This window comes from Nothoprocta perdicaria, unplaced genomic scaffold, assembly GCF_003342845.1.
Source record: "Nothoprocta perdicaria isolate Ctin4 unplaced genomic scaffold, notPer1 scaffold_7, whole genome shotgun sequence".
Classification (NCBI taxonomy): Eukaryota; Metazoa; Chordata; class Aves; order Tinamiformes; family Tinamidae; genus Nothoprocta; species Nothoprocta perdicaria.
The window spans coordinates 5,823,143-5,842,329 of NW_020455976.1; the positions used below are offsets into that span (position 1 = coordinate 5,823,143).

Consider the following 19,187-nt stretch of genomic DNA (forward strand, 5'->3'; position numbering starts at 1 on the left):
GTGTCCCCTTGCCAGGCGAGCTCAGCTCTTCCCTTCTCCTCCCCAAAGGCAGATTTTCTCCTATCGTTGCCGCATAATCAGCTCTCACTCCCTTTTTGGGCAGAGAGTGAACAGTCCTAAGACAGTCCTTAGACAGGGAGCATGACAACTGCACTTACATATTGATTTCATGGAGGTCAAGATATATATATATTTAGAAAAGCTAAAACCCGTCGCCTTTGAGTTCTCACTCTGTATTTATTGTTTGCACTGCACTGTGGCCAGGGGCCCAAGCATGACATGAGCACATCGAACGTCCAGTCCACACACAGAGAGGGAGGGACAGCAGAAGGCAGTGAAGTGAAGGCCCGATTTGTGTCCTGCCCACCGCCGAGGTGGTTTGGTAGCAGGAGCGGGTCTAGAGCAGCCCTTACGTCGTCTCCTTCCTGACCTGCCTTGCATCAAAGTCTGTCCCCAGCCAGATACTTGCTTCTCTCCCACCTACTTCCATTAGGCAGCTGGGGAGGTCTTTTAATAACCCGCTTGGAGATTTGTGTCAATGGGTCTTTAACAAAAGTAGAAGCCTTTGAAGGAGTGACCACTTGGCTGCCCATTCTCCTCTGCTCTTGCCATCCTCCTTCTCCCCACACCTTTGTTTGTAGGAGCTGTAATTTTTCTCCAGTTGGAGAAGACTCACGTCCTCCCTGCCATTCCCTGCTTTTCCCACTACTGGCTTCAAAGATCAAATACTTCTGTCCAATGATCTTAGGTACTACTAGCTAATAGACAGAAATCCACAGAGCTCCTATTGGATATAAATCCTTTTTAGAAAAGTGCTGTGCTAGCTTGCGAATGTAAGGAGTATTTAGGCAATTTGGGGTGTTTTAAGCTTAATAATGGAATTTTGCAGGGGGTGGGGATTTAAGAAAATCCTGTTATATTCTAATATATGTGTACAGTCTCCTTAGCAATGGTAAATTACCCTTGACAGAAAAAATAATTCTTTTTGTCACTGTTTGCTCCATATTGTGGTATTTTATTTGGACCAAAGCCGCTCTAATTTCTGAGTAGAGAGTAGGGTTTTACAAAGAAAGTAAAGTTATTGTTTGCCAGATCAGCTTAGCCTTGGAATTGTTGAGAGAAGTTACTTTTGAGCCAAAATTCTGGATTAGATCCCATTCCCTGGAGACCATTTGACTTCAGTGGGAGTTCTCTCAGGCAAAGTCATTCAGTCATTCCCTGTGAAACTTTTAAGACTGTTGAGGAATAATAATGATAAAAAATCCATCCTGCTTTTGAAAACTTTAATTTCATTAAGAGAAATAAAAAGACTTAATGATTGTGGAATGTTTGTTCTGTGGTCCTGACCTGGCAGTTAGAGTCTGTGCAAAAGGATTCCATATCCGTGTGAATCCAGCTGCAGGACTGGGGCTCCATGTATATGACCATGAATCATAGAGCTGACAGCATTTTTTTCCTCATTAAAAAGGCTAGACTGTTGTTTTACAAGAATTTGAGCCTTCCTCAGTTACCTTAATGGATCAAAATTGACTTCTTTCCACAACCCACTCACCTTCTGTTAAAGCAGTGTGGCTCAGAGATTTATTAGACACAAATAAGTATTTTCTTTTGCTCCATCAACAAAATGTAGCTAATGAAGCATCTATAAGGATTATCAAAAATGCATCTGGATTGTGTCGGCATTAATATTTTATTTTGCTGTCAATATGCAACAAAAGGTGTCATCCCAAATTCACAACATGATTCAGAACTGTAAGAATTGCTTCCTTAGTTGCCATAGATAATTTCTTAGTGGAAAAAAAATGGACTGGTGGATTTTCTTGCAGGTAGCTGAAATTCCACTTTCATCCAAGTTCATCCAGTTGAATTTGCCTTTTGTTAGAGATGTTAAAAATCATGATGTCTCATGTCAGTAATGATAATGAAGGGGAAGATTGGCTTTAATGACATTAGAAGAGTCATTATGTTTAATTTATTGCTAATTAATGCTGCCAGCTTTCATACGCTTTGTCTAGCTGTCATGTGCTTGTTATATGCCTTTTTTTTTTTAAATGTCTGTACACATCCCTCCCCATTCATTCATTTTGATTCTGACGATTTACACAGCTTTCTCTCCTCTAGGTTTCCTCCACACATGGTCCCGCCACATCATAGTTTACATACAACTGGAATCCCTCATCCGGCCATAGTCACACCAACAGTCAAACAAGAATCTTCCCAGAGCGACGTCGGCTCACTCCACAGCTCGTAAGTTTTATTTTTCAGAAATCCCTAAATATCACATTTATGTGTTTAACTTCAAAAAAGCTAGGATTTGTGGGAATGTTTTTTGCTATAAAATTTTTGAAAACTAGCTTTTTCTCTTATGTCTAAGTCATTTGATCAGCATCTAACTACAAAATATGTGAAAGTAACACGGACACTTAGTCTTTCAGAGTGCTTCTGTGGTGAAGGCAAGTAGCTATTAATTTGACCCATTTTAACAAAGAAATGAAATTTTATTGACCAGCTTTAAAGATTTTTTACTATTTTCCCCGTTATTTATTACTCTGAAACTGTAAGATACAAGATACACGACTTGAAAAGATAGATCAGAGCATAAATAGCTACAGAGAGCCCTGATATAAGCCCAAGTTTAGGTCCAAACTGAGAATGAACGTGATTTACTTGCTCCTCCCTCACTAGCACATCTGGTACTTCTTGCCATTCATTTTACGGGTTAATCAGAAAGACAGCTTTTCAGATCCTAGTGACGATGCTGCATAATTGTTTCTACTACCGTCACACTCATAAGCCCTCCCTGTGAACTGAGAATCCAGTTTTCTAGGTTCTTACATCCTTTTGAGGTTTTTCTAGGAGGTGAGAATGTACCCAGTGATGCCGTGTAAATGTGAGATAGATTTTGTTGAAATGCTGTTAAAATGGTCCTTGTATAGTAGCCAGGATATATATATACCTATATATATACACACACACATATATATATATATATTTACATATATATATATATAGGCTCTAGAGAACTTTTTGGATCTCAATGGCCAGTTGTAAAAGCGGACAAGGATAACTTTATTCAGGCTTTTTTATAGTGTCCAATTTCTGAGGATTTGTGTACTGGGATGGAGGGGATTAATTGAATAAATTCACAAGACTCCTCACTGTGAGGTTTGTGTCTGTTGTGTCTTGACCCTTCAGAAAACATCAGGACTCCAAAAAAGAAGAAGAGAAAAAGAAGCCACACATAAAGAAACCTCTTAATGCATTTATGTTGTATATGAAGGAAATGAGAGCAAAAGTTGTAGCAGAATGCACATTGAAAGAGAGCGCAGCCATCAACCAAATCCTCGGGCGGAGGGTAGGTAACGGGTGTAGCCACCAAGGAAAGGCACAGCCAGAGGGTGAAATGAGAGCCAAACTGGGAGGGATCCATGGTGCTTGCCGACAAGGGTGCCTGCCTGCTCATTGGGTGTATTTTCCTCTGTTTTTGTGATAACGGGTTGTGATCTAAAGATTCAGACAATCCAAGTAAACCAAAGAACTTTTTTTTTGTTTTTCCCTGGGGTCATTTGCTGAGAAGAAGGAGGTTGAGGGGGAGAGAGAGACAGACTGGGAGGGAAGATGGGTTTTTTTAATTGGTATTTTTATTACAATGCTGTTTGCATGAGGTGGACATGTAAAAATCCCAGATTCCTTCTGATACTGTCCTAGAAATAGGCAAGTATTGGAACGTGCATGAACTAGAAGGAGCGGGGGAGGCATTGGAGAAAGGAGGGAGATAGACCTTTATAATGCCTGTAATTGATATCTTGGGCTGAGAACAAGTGGCTCGGGTTTTAGATCCCCCTCTTCTTCTTTTTCCTTTTTTTTTTTTTTTTTTCATTCTCTTCTCTCATCTGGAAAACACAGGGACTGAATGAATGTAAATGACTAATGGTGTCTCAGTTAAGTTAACCGGAGTTATAATCTGGAGTTATAAATAAAATATGAACTGGCGGTATGCCAGATGATCTATTTTTATCTAGCGTGTTTTAAGTAAATCAATTCTAACTGTATTTATATATAACTATTACACCCTGCTATTAGCATGCTTTAAAAAAAAAATATGCTTTTTATTTTGTCTTTTTCTCTTCTCCACCTCAGTGGCACGCGTTATCCAGAGAAGAACAAGCGAAATACTATGAACTAGCAAGAAAGGAACGACAGCTTCATATGCAGCTGTACCCGGGCTGGTCTGCACGGGATAACTATGTAGGTTCCTATGTAGGTGGAAATTTTTTCAGTAGTAGAGCTTGTAGAAATGTATGTGTGACCTGCTGAACTACGACCACACATTGCACACAAGCACTACGTGGAAAGTGTGGCTCAGGATCCCAATCTGGTAACAACAGCGGACGCTTCCTTCTGCAATGCTAAAACTATTGGGGATAATTCGTGGCCTCTACCCTTGGAAGAGGCTTCCTGACTGGGTCTAGTAAAAGGTTAGATCTGGGGCATGACAGTAGACCTCTGTGGAGAAACTCTTGCCTTCACTTTTACCAGCATCCACAAGTATTGTTTGGCTTGCTGGTCATCTTAAATTGGTTTAAAAAATAATGAAATTCCCCTAGTATGGCTTCTCTCCTTTCCACCAAAAATATGAATAATTAGTGTCTTGTGCTTATCTGTGTGAGAGTATAGTGGAAAGTGGAAGAATGACTTATCCTAGCTTCAGAGAAGGACTGGCAAAACTGAAAGTGTGACTTGTTTGAAAGTCTTACTCTCAAGTGGGGTTAAATGAATTATTCCACGCTCTACTGTTGTATATTTCAGTTACATTCTGCTTTTTCTATGCCATGTTGTTTTTTTTTTTTTTTTTTTGCCCTTCCTCATTCTAAAAAAAAAGATGTTTGGGAATTTGTGGTCAATTCATGGAGTGCTTTTCAGGTTGATTCCCCATACGCCTTGAGAAAACCTGTTTTACAGCTAAAAGTAGAAGAATTTAGGGCCCTTACAAAAGCCCAGCCTTGTAACCACTTGCTAGTAGCATGTAACCCCTTTTTCCACGCCTTTATGGAAGCGGTACATCTGGTAGTAAGTGTTTGCAAGCCTCAACCTCATGAATTCATGTCACATTCCTGGATTGGTGGGAGCAATAAATCCTCCTGAATAGGATCATAGAAATATCTTTGTTATAAAACAAACATGTAAAACTATCAAGACCTCTGATTCTGGAATTAACACTACTCCTTACCTTCCGGGTTTGGGGTTCAGCATCTTTAAATTTTTATCAGTTGTGTACAGTGTAAAACCTTTCATTTTTGTTAAAGTCCGTATCTTCCATCATCATTATCATCACTGCCATGAACTGTTTCGCCGTAAATCACATAAATTGTGTGCTTTGTGTATAGCAGTGTTGACCTGTAAGAGCATTTGCTCTTCCTTAGGCACGGCTGGGAAGGCTGGTTGGGAGTCTGCAGGAAAGCCTAGCGCGGCAGCCGCTCTCAGTGCTCACCCCCCGTTTCAGCAGTGGCAAATACACGTTCACTCCATTAGCAATATTTGCCTATGGAAATTTTCTCAACCTCTTATGTGTCTCGGCCGTCTTTTCTTCCCCTCTTCTTTGTTCCTCGAGGAGGACTTAGCTGTGAGTGCTCCTCGCAGAGGGAGGCGGAGGAAAGCTCCATACATCCAACGAGGTGCTGCGAAACACCCGTTTTCCCTTTCTTTTCTGTCACTTGGCCCGAGCCTAGCAGACCCCAGGCTCGAGGTAGTTCTCGGTACTGTGCAGTATTGTCGTCTTGGGTGTTCGGGAGGAGTACGCGCTTCACTGAGGTTCCAGGCCTGTTCGCTGTGTGCAGTGACTGCGCCGCTGACAGATGGGCATGTACAAAGCCTGCAGTGTTTAGGACCTTTTACTTTTGTCCTCACCGTGTGAGCGCTGAGAAACCCTTTCTTCTCGAGCTAAAAAGGACAGGATGAGAAAGCCGGCGCTTTCCCAGCGGCTTGATGCTGTACCCCCAGGTGACCTTCAGGGGGAACCTTCCTGCCTGAGGAGAGCTCAATAGCTCTGCATCACACGCTTGCATCATCCACAGGATTTATTTATTTCTCTCTGCCTTCCACGCGGAGCTCTGAGTTTCCCTCCTCCCACGGTGTTTCTGAGGGGTCTGGAGCCCTTCACGCGTCTAGAATGGGAGTGTGTTTGGGGTGCTTAAAATGGTTAAATTCTGAGCTGTTCCACATCAGGCCAGCTGTAGTCCAGGTCTTTAAGAAATCAGAAGGGAGCATTCGAAGAATGCAGTTTTCAATGCTTGTAAGGAGAAGGAATTTGGTGAATCCTTCGGGGCTTGCTGGTGTCACAAGGCACATCTTCTCTTCCTGAGATCCAAGATAAGACACTGAGCTGAATGCTGGGCTGGGACCTAGGTGACAGGGGACATAACCTCATCCAACCATAGTCAAGAAAAGGAATACATAAGGATTCTGCAGCCTTGTCAAAACCCACGCTGGTTTGGCTCTGCAGAAGTAACAGCAATCTGCCCAAAGAGTAAGCAGGTGTTTACATCCACATCTACGTGCAGCCCAAGGATTTGTGTAACACGACAAAGTGTTAGGGACCATCTGCTCCAGGCTGAGGAGGGCAGTCTGGGACAAGGACAATAACGTGTCTTCTGCAGAGCGTTTCAGAAACTGCTGCTATAATTTTTTAACTCCACGTATTTTTTAGCTACATAATCAAATATCTTCTTATAGCCCAGGAACCAAACAAGCAATCAAGATAATTTCACCCTTACTACCTTTGTAGAGGATATATAAGTAGTTAGCAGGACTTTTTTCTGAAGATCTCAAAGCTGGTGATGAAAAGGGACCAGAAAGTCCGTGTCCTTGGCTGGCATCCCCTTGTGTGAGACATTTGTAGGTTGTCAGGTTGCTCCCTAAAGAGATTAGTCTTTTAATGCCTGAAAGCGTTTGTGGGGGCAGATGACTCTTGGTCTCTGTTGTGACTGGCCCTTGTATGAAGAAGTTACAAGTTCTCAATTTGGAATAGCCCTTGAATTCCCAAGTACACTGTAAAAAGTAATCGAATTAACCACAAGATGCATTTTGTTGTTTATCAAAGTGGCTTTCTTAAACTTGAATAAAAAAGCAGGCTTGTGGTCCTGAGGCAGTTTTCCGATTTCAGTCCTGTGTTGAAAAGCTGGAAAAAAAAAATCAGTGGCTTTCACAAAGTTATTGTCAGTTTAGAGCAATGCAGATGAAGCATAGTTTGAACCTGTTATATTTTTATGTGACTTTTGGATACAAAGTTTTTTCCCACATTTTATTCTCCAGAAGCTTCAAGAGCAATGCCTCATTTTCTTTCTTGTCCTTTCCTGCCATACTGGATAGATGGCTGGTGTAATGATTGATATTTTACTGAAACAGAGAACTCAGAAGGACAACTTATCATATCTCCAAAAATGATCTCAGAGATGTCTGAGACAATTTGTCAGTAACAGCATTCAGGCCACAGGACTATGTGCATGTGCTTTAAAATTTACTGTGCGCACAGCTTTTTCCATCACCAAAAGGCTCTCTTGAACAAGACTGTACTTGTCACAGCCTGGGCAGCAAGCTTGCAACAAGAAAAAGAGTGCAGCAGCCTTGGGCCAGAAAGCTGTCTTTTGGGGAGGAAAAACACTACTACAACAACAAATCAAAATCCAATATTCACATTGAGTGAATTCCTTACAAATAATTCCCAGGAATGTGTCAGAGTGGATGGGCCAAACTGAAGCCAAATGTAGACATTTAGTTGGAAGCCAGACCAACTGAGAGGGAGATGTCCAAGCTGTGGGAGCACCTCTTGGGCTCCCCTCAGATGTTGCCAGACCTTCAAAAGTGCTTTAAGAATCCTTCTTTCAAGACATGTTTGTTCCCTCTTGACCGTGAGGGACTGCTGGTCTTACACCTTTTCACCAGTTCCTTTTACTACCATGTTTTCAAGAGCAGACATCACAGCACTGTTTACAGTTGGCATTGCTGTCCAGAAGATGTTGCTTTTAGTAGCATAGCTGGGGACCTCTGAAAATGATGACCATATTCCCCCACATTAGCCCCTCTGCTTTGTTCTATAAATGCTGTCATCCAGTGCTAGAAGAAGAGTCTTCTTAGAAAATATGTTTTTTATTTTGAGCCATGCTCCTCATCATCCCCTTTTCTGCAGAGTTCAGGCTGATGGTCCTGGTTGTGTCCTGTCGCACAGTGCTGCAGGGAAAGTAGGAAAGGACAGACCCTTGTTTCTCCGGCCTCTTTTGTTCCATTTTCCTCTCCAATCAAAAACAATAATAAATTGCATCATCTTGATGGACAGTATTTATGAAAGGACCATAATTTAGCCAATTATTACTGCTGATTTTCTTGGTGATAGAGCAAAATGTGGACCGCATCTTAGTTATAACACAATTCAAATTTCTTTTTCTTTCTGCTGTTCTTCCCAGACTTGGGGCACCCTTACACAGCTGCTGCTTGGGGTTCTCTGAGGATTGCGGCTCCCTTCTCTGTTTTAATGGCCAGTTCTGGCAGCTGAGGAACCCTGGGGGTTCGTGCCTGACCCCAATCACACACACTCCTTCAGTCAGTCTCCTTGTTCTTCCTTCTTGTCTGGAAGAACATGACTACAGATGATCTTTGCCACTTGCAGACACAGGACAAGTGTCAAATATTACTGTGGTCATTCTGAATTTGCCTTGTAATAAGCTTTTATTTCTGCTCCCATCAAGGGTGCTAGTGTCTTTCAGGGTTAGCTCAACATGGGGGCCGTTGTGGGGCAGGGTTAGAGCAGAAGAAATAGCAGAGCACAGGGTGGACAGGTGGGAAGAGCCCTCCCCAGGACAGCAATGTACCACAGGGGTGTCCCAGCACTCAGGTCCTCTCTGGTGGGGTTGGAGGACAGAGCACTCTCCCGTTGCTCTGTGCTGTCCATCAAAAATAAATCTTTCTCTAACCTTTCTCATTTGTGTCTGTCTCATGCAGGGAAAGAAGAAGAAGAGGAAAAGGGATAAGCAGCCAGGAGAGACCAACGGTAAGTAAAAATACATCTGACTATGTTGCGTAGTAGAACCGTGGTGACACTGATCCTACGTTCCTAGGCACGGGGGAGGTGGGCAGGAATCTCGTGGCCTCCCTGGGAGCCAGTCCCTATCATAGACAGCCTTTATTAATGCACTCTAATTATATACTCATTATTGCCCTTCTAAAACTAGTAACCGAACCATTGCATGTAAGAGCCTCTTGTGGCATTAGTTGAATTCGTCCGTAATAACTGCCAAGCCTTTAACTGCAGATCCATAGTCGTAATGCCTATGCCATGGTTTATCAAGTTGTCTGCTTATTTTGTGCGTGTGCGTGTGTGTGTGGCCGGGTGTGTATGCATTTGGTATTAATTTGGGCAGTACCTGTATGTTCTGATGCATGCCTTACAGTGGTAAATCACACCCAATTTAAATTAAGGAGGTTTGCCATTCTATATAGGAAATTAGAAATACTGCATAGGCAATCTCATAGTCAATTTTGAAAAAGCCCTAACTTAATTTTTTTGAAGCCTTTGTGTAATTTGTTCTTTTTTTTCAGAACACAGCGAATGTTTCCTAAATCCTTGCCTTTCACTTCCTCCGATTACAGGTGCTAACGTCATTTTGAGTCATTTAAAATAGTTTATGAACTGCTTTTTAGTTTTTTTTTTCCTGCCATTATAGATTTTAACATTAAACACTTATGACATTAAGAAAAAATACCATCCACACGTTTTTATAGTATTTATTATCTATATATCTTTATATCTATATATGTTTGATAGTATTTTTAATTTGTTCTTGTTTTTTGTAACAATTGCTATTAAAACAGTAATACAGTAAAAATAACGCGAGAGTTGTACTAACTGTGCAAATTGAATATGCAGTATTTCTTTAAAGAGACTGATAAGAATGGAAGCAAGTCAATAATGAACCTCCTTAATCTAATGGCATTTTTCATGGCTCCCACTAAGTCTTCTCACATTAGCATGCATACGCATTTTATTTATTTATTTATTATTTTTTTTTTAGTTTTGCAATTTTTGTTTTTGCCTTTCTGCTCAAGCCTGTTCACCGCAATTCACCCGCTGTACTAACTCAGCACCTTGCCATGCTTTACATTTTATTTTCTGGCTGAAACTAACACGCTCATTCCGCAATCTGCTTATTCTTATCCATTCTTTTAAATATAAATTAATAAAAACAAATAAATTGAATGTTATTCCAAAAGCTGCATTATCCCAGGAGATATAATTTCCTTTTTTTTTGGTTGTTTTTCTTTTTTTTTTCTCTTATTTTTATTTTGTATCTAAGTTGAAGAAAAAAGCATGTTCAGGATCTAACTTCCATACTCAGCTTCTTTTCTTCCTTTTTTTCCCCCTCACAAAAAGCAGAAGAAAAAAACCCAACCCAAATAAATCCTGCCTGAAATGTCCTGCTAGACCAGCCACAAAGACTTTCCTCTATCTGCTCTTTTAAATGGGAAAGAGACAGTCCTTTATAAAGGGATACTGCAGCTTTAATTGCAACAGCTAATCTCAAGAGTTGAATAAGAATGTGATTATCACTTTTTTTTTTACTTTTAAATCGAAAGTCAATATTTTGCAATTAATAACGAGGACATTGATTTTTATTCCCTTTTTTATTTTTATTTTTTTTCCTTATTTTTATCTTTCTCTTTTTTCTCCCCTTCTTTCTCTCTCTCTCTCTCTCTCTCTCCCTCTCCCCCTCTCTTTACTTCTCTCCCCCTTTCCTGCTCGCTTTTCTTGAACTCATTCAGACCTGAGCGCTCCTAAGAAATGCCGAGCGCGCTTTGGCCTTGATCAACAGAATAACTGGTGCGGCCCCTGCAGGTGTGTATAGTTTTCCCAGACTCGCTATGGCTGATTTGCAGCTGGTTTATTTGGTACTTTCCCCTTTTTCTCCTGCCTTGTTGCTTTGTAGCTCTGTATTGTGATCTAGAAGACACAAGGGAGTGGGACACTGCCATGAGTTATCGTCTCTCTCAAAGGGTCTTGCTTTTTTTGTTGTTGGTTTTTTTTTTATTTTATTTTATTTTTGATGGTTTGTTTTCCTTCCTCTTTGCTGCTGCTAGCCAAAAACCCACTGTAAAACAGCATCAGCCTTAAGCCTGTGCGATGCCCTCCCGGCCTCCCTGCCAGGAACGTCACCTTGTCCCCATAACGCCCTCGATCCCGGGGCGCCGCGCGCGGTGCCACAGCTTTTTTTGGCTCCGGCTCACCACAGAAGTCCTGTTTCTTTCAGGCCCTTGCTATGAGGGGAGATTACCAAATAAAACGAAGGTGATTAAGAGCTAACCGTAGCTGTAGCTAAGATGACGCAGTCCGAATGAGCGCTATCCACCATTGTGTTGTATTTTTTTTTTTGTGTTTACCTTATGCTAACAGATGCAAATACTCCAAAGAAGTGTCGGGCATTGTTCGGGCTTGACCGACAGAGTTTATGGTGCAAACCATGCAGGTATAACCCTATAAACCCACTAGGCCTTTGGGGAAATAAAAGCAATCTGTCCTCTTAGTGCATTTGTGTGATTTTATTTTTTTTTTTAATCTTTTTTTCCACCCCACCTTTCTCTCTCCCACAGCACCAATTGCTAATAATCTTTGATCCCTGGAATTTCTCGCTAATTTAATGCCATTTTCTCTCTTTCTTTACCAATAACCTCTCCCTGGTGGTAGAACTGGGAACAAGAAAAGCTGAAGTGCTTAAAGCTGGCAGCTGCTTTTTTTTTTTGATTTTTTTTCTCCAGATTGTCAGCAAAATGAATGTTTAGGTGGACATTTTATATTGTTTTTTTTTATGTGGGTCAGTGTCCACTATCTCCAAAGGTTTAAAAGGTTCTGGGATATGCGGCACTAGTGTTTTTGTCATGATTATAAAAATACAAGCCAGTGTTTACAGCTTATATTGTACTCACTTTTTCGGTTTATCTGCAAAATTTAAATAGAAGCCTGTATGCCAGTATTCCTTGGTAAGGCTCGTGTATATAGCTATTATTTTTGAAATGATCTGATGTCTGTTTTTCTAATTCTGAAAACAAATTTTTCCAAAATTTTATCCCGACAAGTGAGCTGTAAACTCTTGAGCTCTAGACAAAACTAATTGCAACTTTAGTAGGACAGTTTTCAGCATAAAAAGGAGATGAAAGACATCAGAGAGGCCAAATTCCGTCAGCCCATGTTCTACTGGAGTTTAATTCTGCATATAACTCAGTATGTGCTTCTTTCTTGGTGAAGGGATACCGAGTAGCTCTTTTCTCATTCCTTTTTTTCCTTAAATGATCGCATTTGGTTAAATTTGTTATTTCTTTGTTCTGATACAAGCAGTCTTTGAATTTGGAATATTATGATGGTAGGTATTTCAACCCAAACCACACTCTGTGTGTAGTGATTCCTCTCCCACATTTTCCCCTCTATCCATGCCAGTCCCATGTGCTTCATCTCATTTAGAATGTAGATCAGATGTTCTTCATATTTTGTGTATGCACGCAGTCTTGTTTGTGCTTAGTATGGAGGAAAACATGAACCGAGGGTGGTGGTGTACGTCAAAATGGGAGATAAGAGAAGGCACTGAAAATGTCTTCAAGAGATTGCATATTGTCCCATATAAGGCATGCTTAGGATGGGGTATTTGGGGATGGAGGTGTTAGATATCAATATGAGTGCATATGTTAAAATTTGAAAGCAGCAATTTCTTAAAGCATAAAAAATGGAATAAAAATTCAGCCTAACAGGGCTGGGATGCTGCTTTCATTCCCTGTTAGTTATTAGGAGACTCCCATCTCATGCTAACCAAGGACTCTAATGCTCTATTTAATTAGGCTTTATTCTGTGGTTAATGTACTACGCACTATCAGTAGATATTTGTGTAGTCTAGCGATACAGTATTTGAAGCATGTCGAACTCTGTATAGCGAGTATCGCAACCGTGGGCACATTGTGTTTGTGGTGCTTAATCTTTCCCCTAGCTGATTAAGTAAAATGCATACTTTTAAAGCTTCATTTTTTGAGTAAGGCGGCTTTTCATTCAGTCCATACATTTGTTAGGACCTAAGGGTACATGTGAGACAAACCCTCTCTTAACTTGCTCCAGCTTTTTTTTTAGAAATCTTTGCTGTTAGAGACTTTTATTTTTTGAAACCAGTTTCAGGGTTAGTTTTGAGCCATACAGGACTTTTCAATGATGTAGCTCATACCGTTAGACTTATTGACATAGGGTGTTTACTTTTTTCTGTTTTTTTTTAATGTGAGGAGATTTTTTCTCATTAGGTAGTTTAGAGCATCTCTCCCATAGTTCTGGCCCTGACTCTTATAACAGTGAATATAGTAACTTGGTAGTTTGCGTAGGACCTCTTAGGTGGGTGCTAAATTGCCCAGTTTGCTAACACTATATGGAGACATCCCTGCTCCCAGCAGCTGGATCAGTGCCTGTCCTTTCTGGGGCAGGTTTCAGCTGGCAGAGGGAGCAAGTCACTTCTCCTGACTTCTGCCATGCTGACAGAGCAGGTGATGATTTCAGAACAGCACATGAATGAGTAGCCCTTACGGTGCACTTGTAGGGGAGTTACATGCAATTTTTAGCTCTGCTTTAAGGACAGCAAGACTGAGGCACAAAGAGCTCCTCACACTTTTAACTTATTCCCCTTCACTATAAGGTGCCCAATGTGGTTGGCTTCTAGTAAAACTCAGCTTGTAGCATTTGGGGTATTTTCTCATTTGTGTATTCTGGCCCATCTAACCCTGCTATGAGCACAATCACATAGCAAAGGATGGGAACGGCACAGGCTTGAGGAGAACTGCCTCCCCTTGAACCATCAACATTTTAGTAACTGGCTTTTCAGATTAAAAGTGGTCAATACAGAAGCAGAGGAAACATTTTCTTGCCGTAGTCCCAGTCAAAGAAAAATTAAGATAGTAGAGCAGTGTTTTGTTGCACAGAACTGCACGCTCAGAAAGTCACATAGTTCCTTGATATCTCAATTTACATCTGCTTTGCCATGGGAACTTCTTCAGGCCGCAGAATTTAAACTAGCATTAATAAGGAAATCAATTGAATTTTTGGCACACTAGATTCAAACTGCCTCCAATGAAATATTAACTGCCTTGTAGATTCAGAGCAATGCAGTTGAATGACCTCTGGACCACTGTCAATGAGGCAGGCAGAACTTGGTTTTCTGCTTGCCAAATTACTTGATTTTTTTTTTAATCCTGGGGTCTCCAAATTGTGAAAACCTACCTTCCTATGCAAGTATTTTGTGTGAGACTTGTGAAAAGTCGTTGTTGTGCTTTGTTCCTGGCTGCTGTACAGAAAGTCCAAACACAAATTGTGGGCCAGGTATCATCGCACAGTTTCAGACTCATGGGAAGGGAGAAAGGATGGAAGAAGGAGTGTTGCTAGCCTAGTGCCAGAGCCTTCCCATGGATTTTTGGATATTAGATGAATTAACAGGTTCTGTTTTGAGCCCACCAAGTTAATTTTTTTCTGTCTTTTAACTTTGCTCTAATAAAGCATGGTTTACTGCCTTCACTTGCTGTCTTCTATCTTTCTTTCTTTCTTTCTTTTTAACATTTAAGTTGCATGGATGTCTTTAGTTTTTAGCATGTGTTGATCTGCAGGCTAACGTGGTTAAAATTACTAGCCCTAACTTATCATGGGGAACTTGGGGCAGAACCTCAGGCCTCATTCTCAGGAAAAAGGGATGTCACAACACTGGCATTTCCCAGGTCCCTCACAGGAGATGGAAAAGTGTGGGGGTACCAGAGCTTACTCCTCACTTCTGGCAACAGGAGACAGAAGGCTTGGAGTCTCTTTTGCCTCCAAGACCAAGCTGGTTAGGTTTGCCTCATAGCAGGGAAGAGTCTAGCTCCATTGTCTAGATGGAGGACTTTGGATTGAACCAAGTGAAATGCAGTTGCCCTACATATGGGAGAAAATCCCTTGCTGGAAAATGAGTTAGTGGGAAATTTCACGTAGCAGCATCCAGCATCTGTGCCAGACTCCAGACTGTAACCTGCTCAGCCGGTGTGAGATGTCCACCAGAGAGGGACAGTGGTGTGCTCCTTGCGGAGGTGGTGGTGAGCAGCGTAGCTGGCTCTTCCAAAGATTTTATGGCAGAGCTGCTTTAGGCAGAATTTGTCAAACAGTTGTGCTGGGTCATCATTTCCCATCATTTTCCCATGGAAAGCGTGTTTGTAAGTAGGAAGGCTGGAGAGCCATTGCTATTAGGGTCACCGTGGCCACTGAACATCACTGCTAGATGCTATGGCCGTTTGCCTCATTATTCCTGTCCTGCTACTAGAGTTGTCTTGCATACCCTTGGCAGGAGAAATGTGCTGGAGATGTGTTGTTCATTGCTCCGTTGCATTATTAAGTGGATAGAGGGAGGAGAAGAGATTTCTGTTGGCTCACGTATTTGGTTATTTGAAGGCAATGGCTCCTGTGAGGTTCTCATGTTCCTTGGTGTGAAATAAGTTCCATGTTGCTCTTCATCTTTGTACCTGTTGTTGTGCTCTTCATTTACTGAAATTGGTCCCGCTCTGAAGTTATGTGGGTGTCCTCTCAGAGGAAAATCCCCCAAAATGCAGAGAAGCAGTTTCCCAAATCTACCACTCCCTTCAAACAAAAAGTAAAACTGAGTCTATTCAAAGCCACAACCTGCAGGCCATACAACCAGTTATTCTTGTTATTTTGGATCATATTCTGTTTATCCTATTCCTTTCCTGTTTTTTTCTTCTGTTTGTTTTGTTTGTTCGCCTTGTTTTTATTTCCCCTCTCTCTCTCTCTCTCTCTCTACTATATCTTCTTCCTGTCTGCCTCTGACATCTCTGAATTTGGTGTGGTTCCTAACAGAGGAAAAAGCAATGGGCAGGGGGTTGCAGCCGCCCTTGCCTCCCAAAGGCAAAGCATCGTAAAGACCTCAGGTGACGCAGGTGTAGCGATAGCCGCATTTACGTGGACAGCGCTGTGGGACACCTTGAGATACTGCCAACTCTCAGAAACCTCTGTTTTGCCAGGATTACTTTATTTTTCTTTCCCCCCCACCAAGGAAAGTCAAGCTCACAGATTAGCGCAGAGGGCTCAACCACCACATCTCTGCTCTTACAAATACCTTTAAAAGTGATAATCCAAGGAGGCAGCGTGGGAAGGTGGGTGAGGGAGAGGCCATGGTGCATCTTTCCAGAGCCCTTAGTGACGGGGAGACTCCCGCGTGGACGCGGGACCCGCAGCGCCCGGCCGGCCACAAGCGCAGGGGCAGCCTGTTCAGAGCCCAGACTAGTTGATTTATGGCTCTTTGCTTGTAGATGACTTTCTCCATGAGCATCTCTGCCCTTTATTCACAGATAACTCTCTCCCTGTTTCTAGGAGAAAAAAAAAGTGCGTTCGCTACATACAAGGTGAAGGCAGCTGCGTCAGCCCACCCTCTTCAGATGGAAGCTTACTAGACTCTCCTCCTTCCTCTCCCAACATGCTGTCCTCCCCCCCCAGAGACTCGAAACCACAGACTGAACAAACGCAACCCCTGTCGCTCACGTTGAAGCCCGACCCGATGGCGCACCTCGTCATGATGCCGCCGCCCGCCGCGCTCGGCCTCGGCGAGAGCAAGGCCGGCGGCCTGCCCGCGGCGGCCGCGTGTCCCAATGGCGCCCTGGAGCACCAGGCGGCCGCGCTCGCGCCCGCCGCCGCCGCCTCCTCCTTAGCGCAACCTTCGACGTCCTCCCTGCATTCCCACAGCTCGCTGACAGGGACACAACCCCAGCCGCTGTCCCTCGTAACCAAGTCTCTAGAATAGCTTTAGCCTTTAGCCCTTCCTCTGGTGTTGCGGGGTTTGGAATTCTCTTCGGATTTTGCTTTTCCTTTCTTTTGGTTTTTTTTTTCTGTTTTTTATTTTTCATTTCTTCTCGTTTTGTTCTGATTTTTTAGTTTTTTTTTTTTTTTTTGCCGTCGTTCGTTCGTTGTTCGTCGCCGTTCCTCGGTTTCGTTTCCGATTCGTGCCGCGTGGCTACATTAGTTGATGTTTTTATCGAGTTCATTGGTCAATATTTGACCCATTCTTATTTCAATTTCTCCTTTTTAAATATGTAGATGAGAGAAGCCTCATGATTCTGCCAAAATTTTTATCAACAGCTGTTTAAAGTCTTTGTAGCGTTTAAAAAATATATATATATACATAATTGTTATGTAGTTCCAATAGCTTAGTTTTAAAGACTGATTTTAAAAATTACAAAAAAAAAAAAAAAAAAAAAAAAAAAAGAAGCAATTTTGAAGCAGCCCTTGCCGGAGGCATTGGTTCTTTATTATTTGTATTAAATACGAGCTTGCGAACCAATCATTTTACATCTGGTTTTTAAACCTTTAAGGGCACAACGAATGCAGTGCCGCTACTACTTCTTTTTTTTTTTTTTCTTCCTTGTGTGAAACAACCTTTATTGTGATGTTACTTGTTATTGTTTAAATGTACAGAAACAAAGGGTTAAAAAAAAATGTGTTAATATACCTTGTTCCATGGTGTTGTTCTTTTTTGGGGGAGGGAACGCTACTCAACAATTAAAAGTATCACAACGCTATTGGACCAGTAGTATTTATTGCTTTAGAAATTGCTTGTTGTATCCGTATGTTGTCCCTTTTTAAATTTTTTTTCCTCTTTTTTTTCCTTGAAACATTGTATAAATTTTTTTTCCCTTAGTGTAAGCATCTTATATATAACAACTCATTTGTACAAGGTTTTTAAGTTTATATATAAATGTGTATATATATATTTTTTCCAGGATTTTTTGTTTTTGATTTCCTTTTGTGATTTTTTTTTTTTTTTGCTGTATGAAACACAGTTGCCACCAAATGGATATTCGCAGATGCATTTTTCAAGGATCAATCGTGTAAAAAATAAATTGCTTTAAAAGCCATTACACACAAAAAGACTTGAAAATTTAGCAAGGGAGTTTTTAGCAACGCTGTTTGAAAAATAGCAAGGTCCAAGTGTCTCCTGTTCAGAACTGCAGCTGAATCCCCTGCGACATTAGGACTGTAGGCTGTGTGCAAAATTTTTATGTGCCAAAATTCTCAGTGACTTTTAACTTTCTCCCAACAACCTTATTATTTTTTTTAATGCTGTAATTTTTTTGTTCATCATGTTTTGCTGTGATGTTACATAGGTAGATATGTATGTAGTTTTAATGTCACCTATAACAGACGTGTTTGGTAGCAGATTGTCCGGAAAGCATTTAAAATGAAGAGGTATAAACCCTTAAGGGCCAAATTCTGTATATTAGATTATTCATAAAAGGAAAATCAGACTGCCACTTTTATGTACACTTACTACATACAGGTAGGTAGCAAACTTAAAAAAAAAAAACCTAGGCATGTTGATGTTGCAAAAAATGCTGTATAAAGCTGAAAAATTGTTCATCTGTTCATTCAGTGCCATTGTAGTTGACATGAAGCGATTGTAAAACTGTCTCAGATTTTTCTCTGGTTTATTAAGATGCTAACTATAACATTTTTTGTGAATACTTTGAATGTTTCCTAACAGTTGTGATGTTACTGTTCCGTTTTATGCTCTTATTCCAATTTTCATTTTTAATGGTTTGGAAGCCATTTTTTGTAATGAATAAATGTTCATGCTGTACAGTATCTGTAGCATGCAGTTCTGGATTAATAAAAGCAACTTAGTATGTGCAGAGAATGACTTGTCAACTCTTTTATGCGTTGACCGCATTTTACTCTGGCCAAAAAGATTCACAGCCCTATTGGAAAACTTCCTCGTAACTCTTTTCTAGAGAGAAAAAATTGTAGTTTCAGTCAGCTCTGCTTGGTGAGAAATATTCTGCTTCGTTGGGGTTCCTTTGCTGCTACCCTCTGAGCCCCTGCTAAATTCATCTTGTGCTGGGTCTCCCCTGCTCAGCAAACTGCTTTGTTTGAGTAGCGGTGGTTGAAAATACCTTTTATTTAAAGCAAATGTTATGTGAGTTTGGAAAAGACAGGCAGCATATGAGCTAGAGCCATGTCCTGCTCACGTGACGGGATATGCCTGTGTGATCCTGACGCTGGGATGGGAGGCTGATAATAGCTTTAATTTTAAAGCATGCATTTGGTGAGGCCTGCTGATCTACAGCACTGGGTGGACACATTAGAAAAGTCA

General features: G+C 41.3%; 1 protein-coding gene across 22 annotated transcripts in view; it reads left to right on the forward strand.

Annotated features, from left to right (window-relative positions):
* The window catches only part of TCF7L2 (transcription factor 7 like 2), a 167,764-nt gene extending 150,852 nt beyond the window's left edge, over positions 1–16,912 (forward strand). For 3 of the 22 annotated variants that reach the window (XM_026050598.1, XM_026050599.1, XM_026050608.1), the window contains 7 exons: positions 2,107–2,247; positions 3,196–3,355; positions 4,141–4,248; positions 8,995–9,043; positions 9,592–9,642; positions 10,813–10,885; positions 16,415–16,912. In XM_026050598.1, coding sequence (XP_025906383.1) covers positions 2,107–2,247; positions 3,196–3,355; positions 4,141–4,248; positions 8,995–9,043; positions 9,592–9,642; positions 10,813–10,885; positions 16,415–16,841 — 1,009 coding nt within the window. In that variant the 3' untranslated portion in view covers positions 16,842–16,912. Of the gene's footprint in view, positions 1–2,106; positions 2,248–3,195; positions 3,356–4,140; positions 4,249–8,994; positions 9,044–9,591; positions 9,643–10,812; positions 10,886–11,440; positions 11,514–12,376; positions 12,406–16,414 lie in introns of those variants that run through there. The other 19 variants (XM_026050601.1, XM_026050602.1, XM_026050609.1 and 16 more) reach the window with 14 other exon arrangements.
* Positions 16,913–19,187: the final 2,275 nt, after the last annotated feature.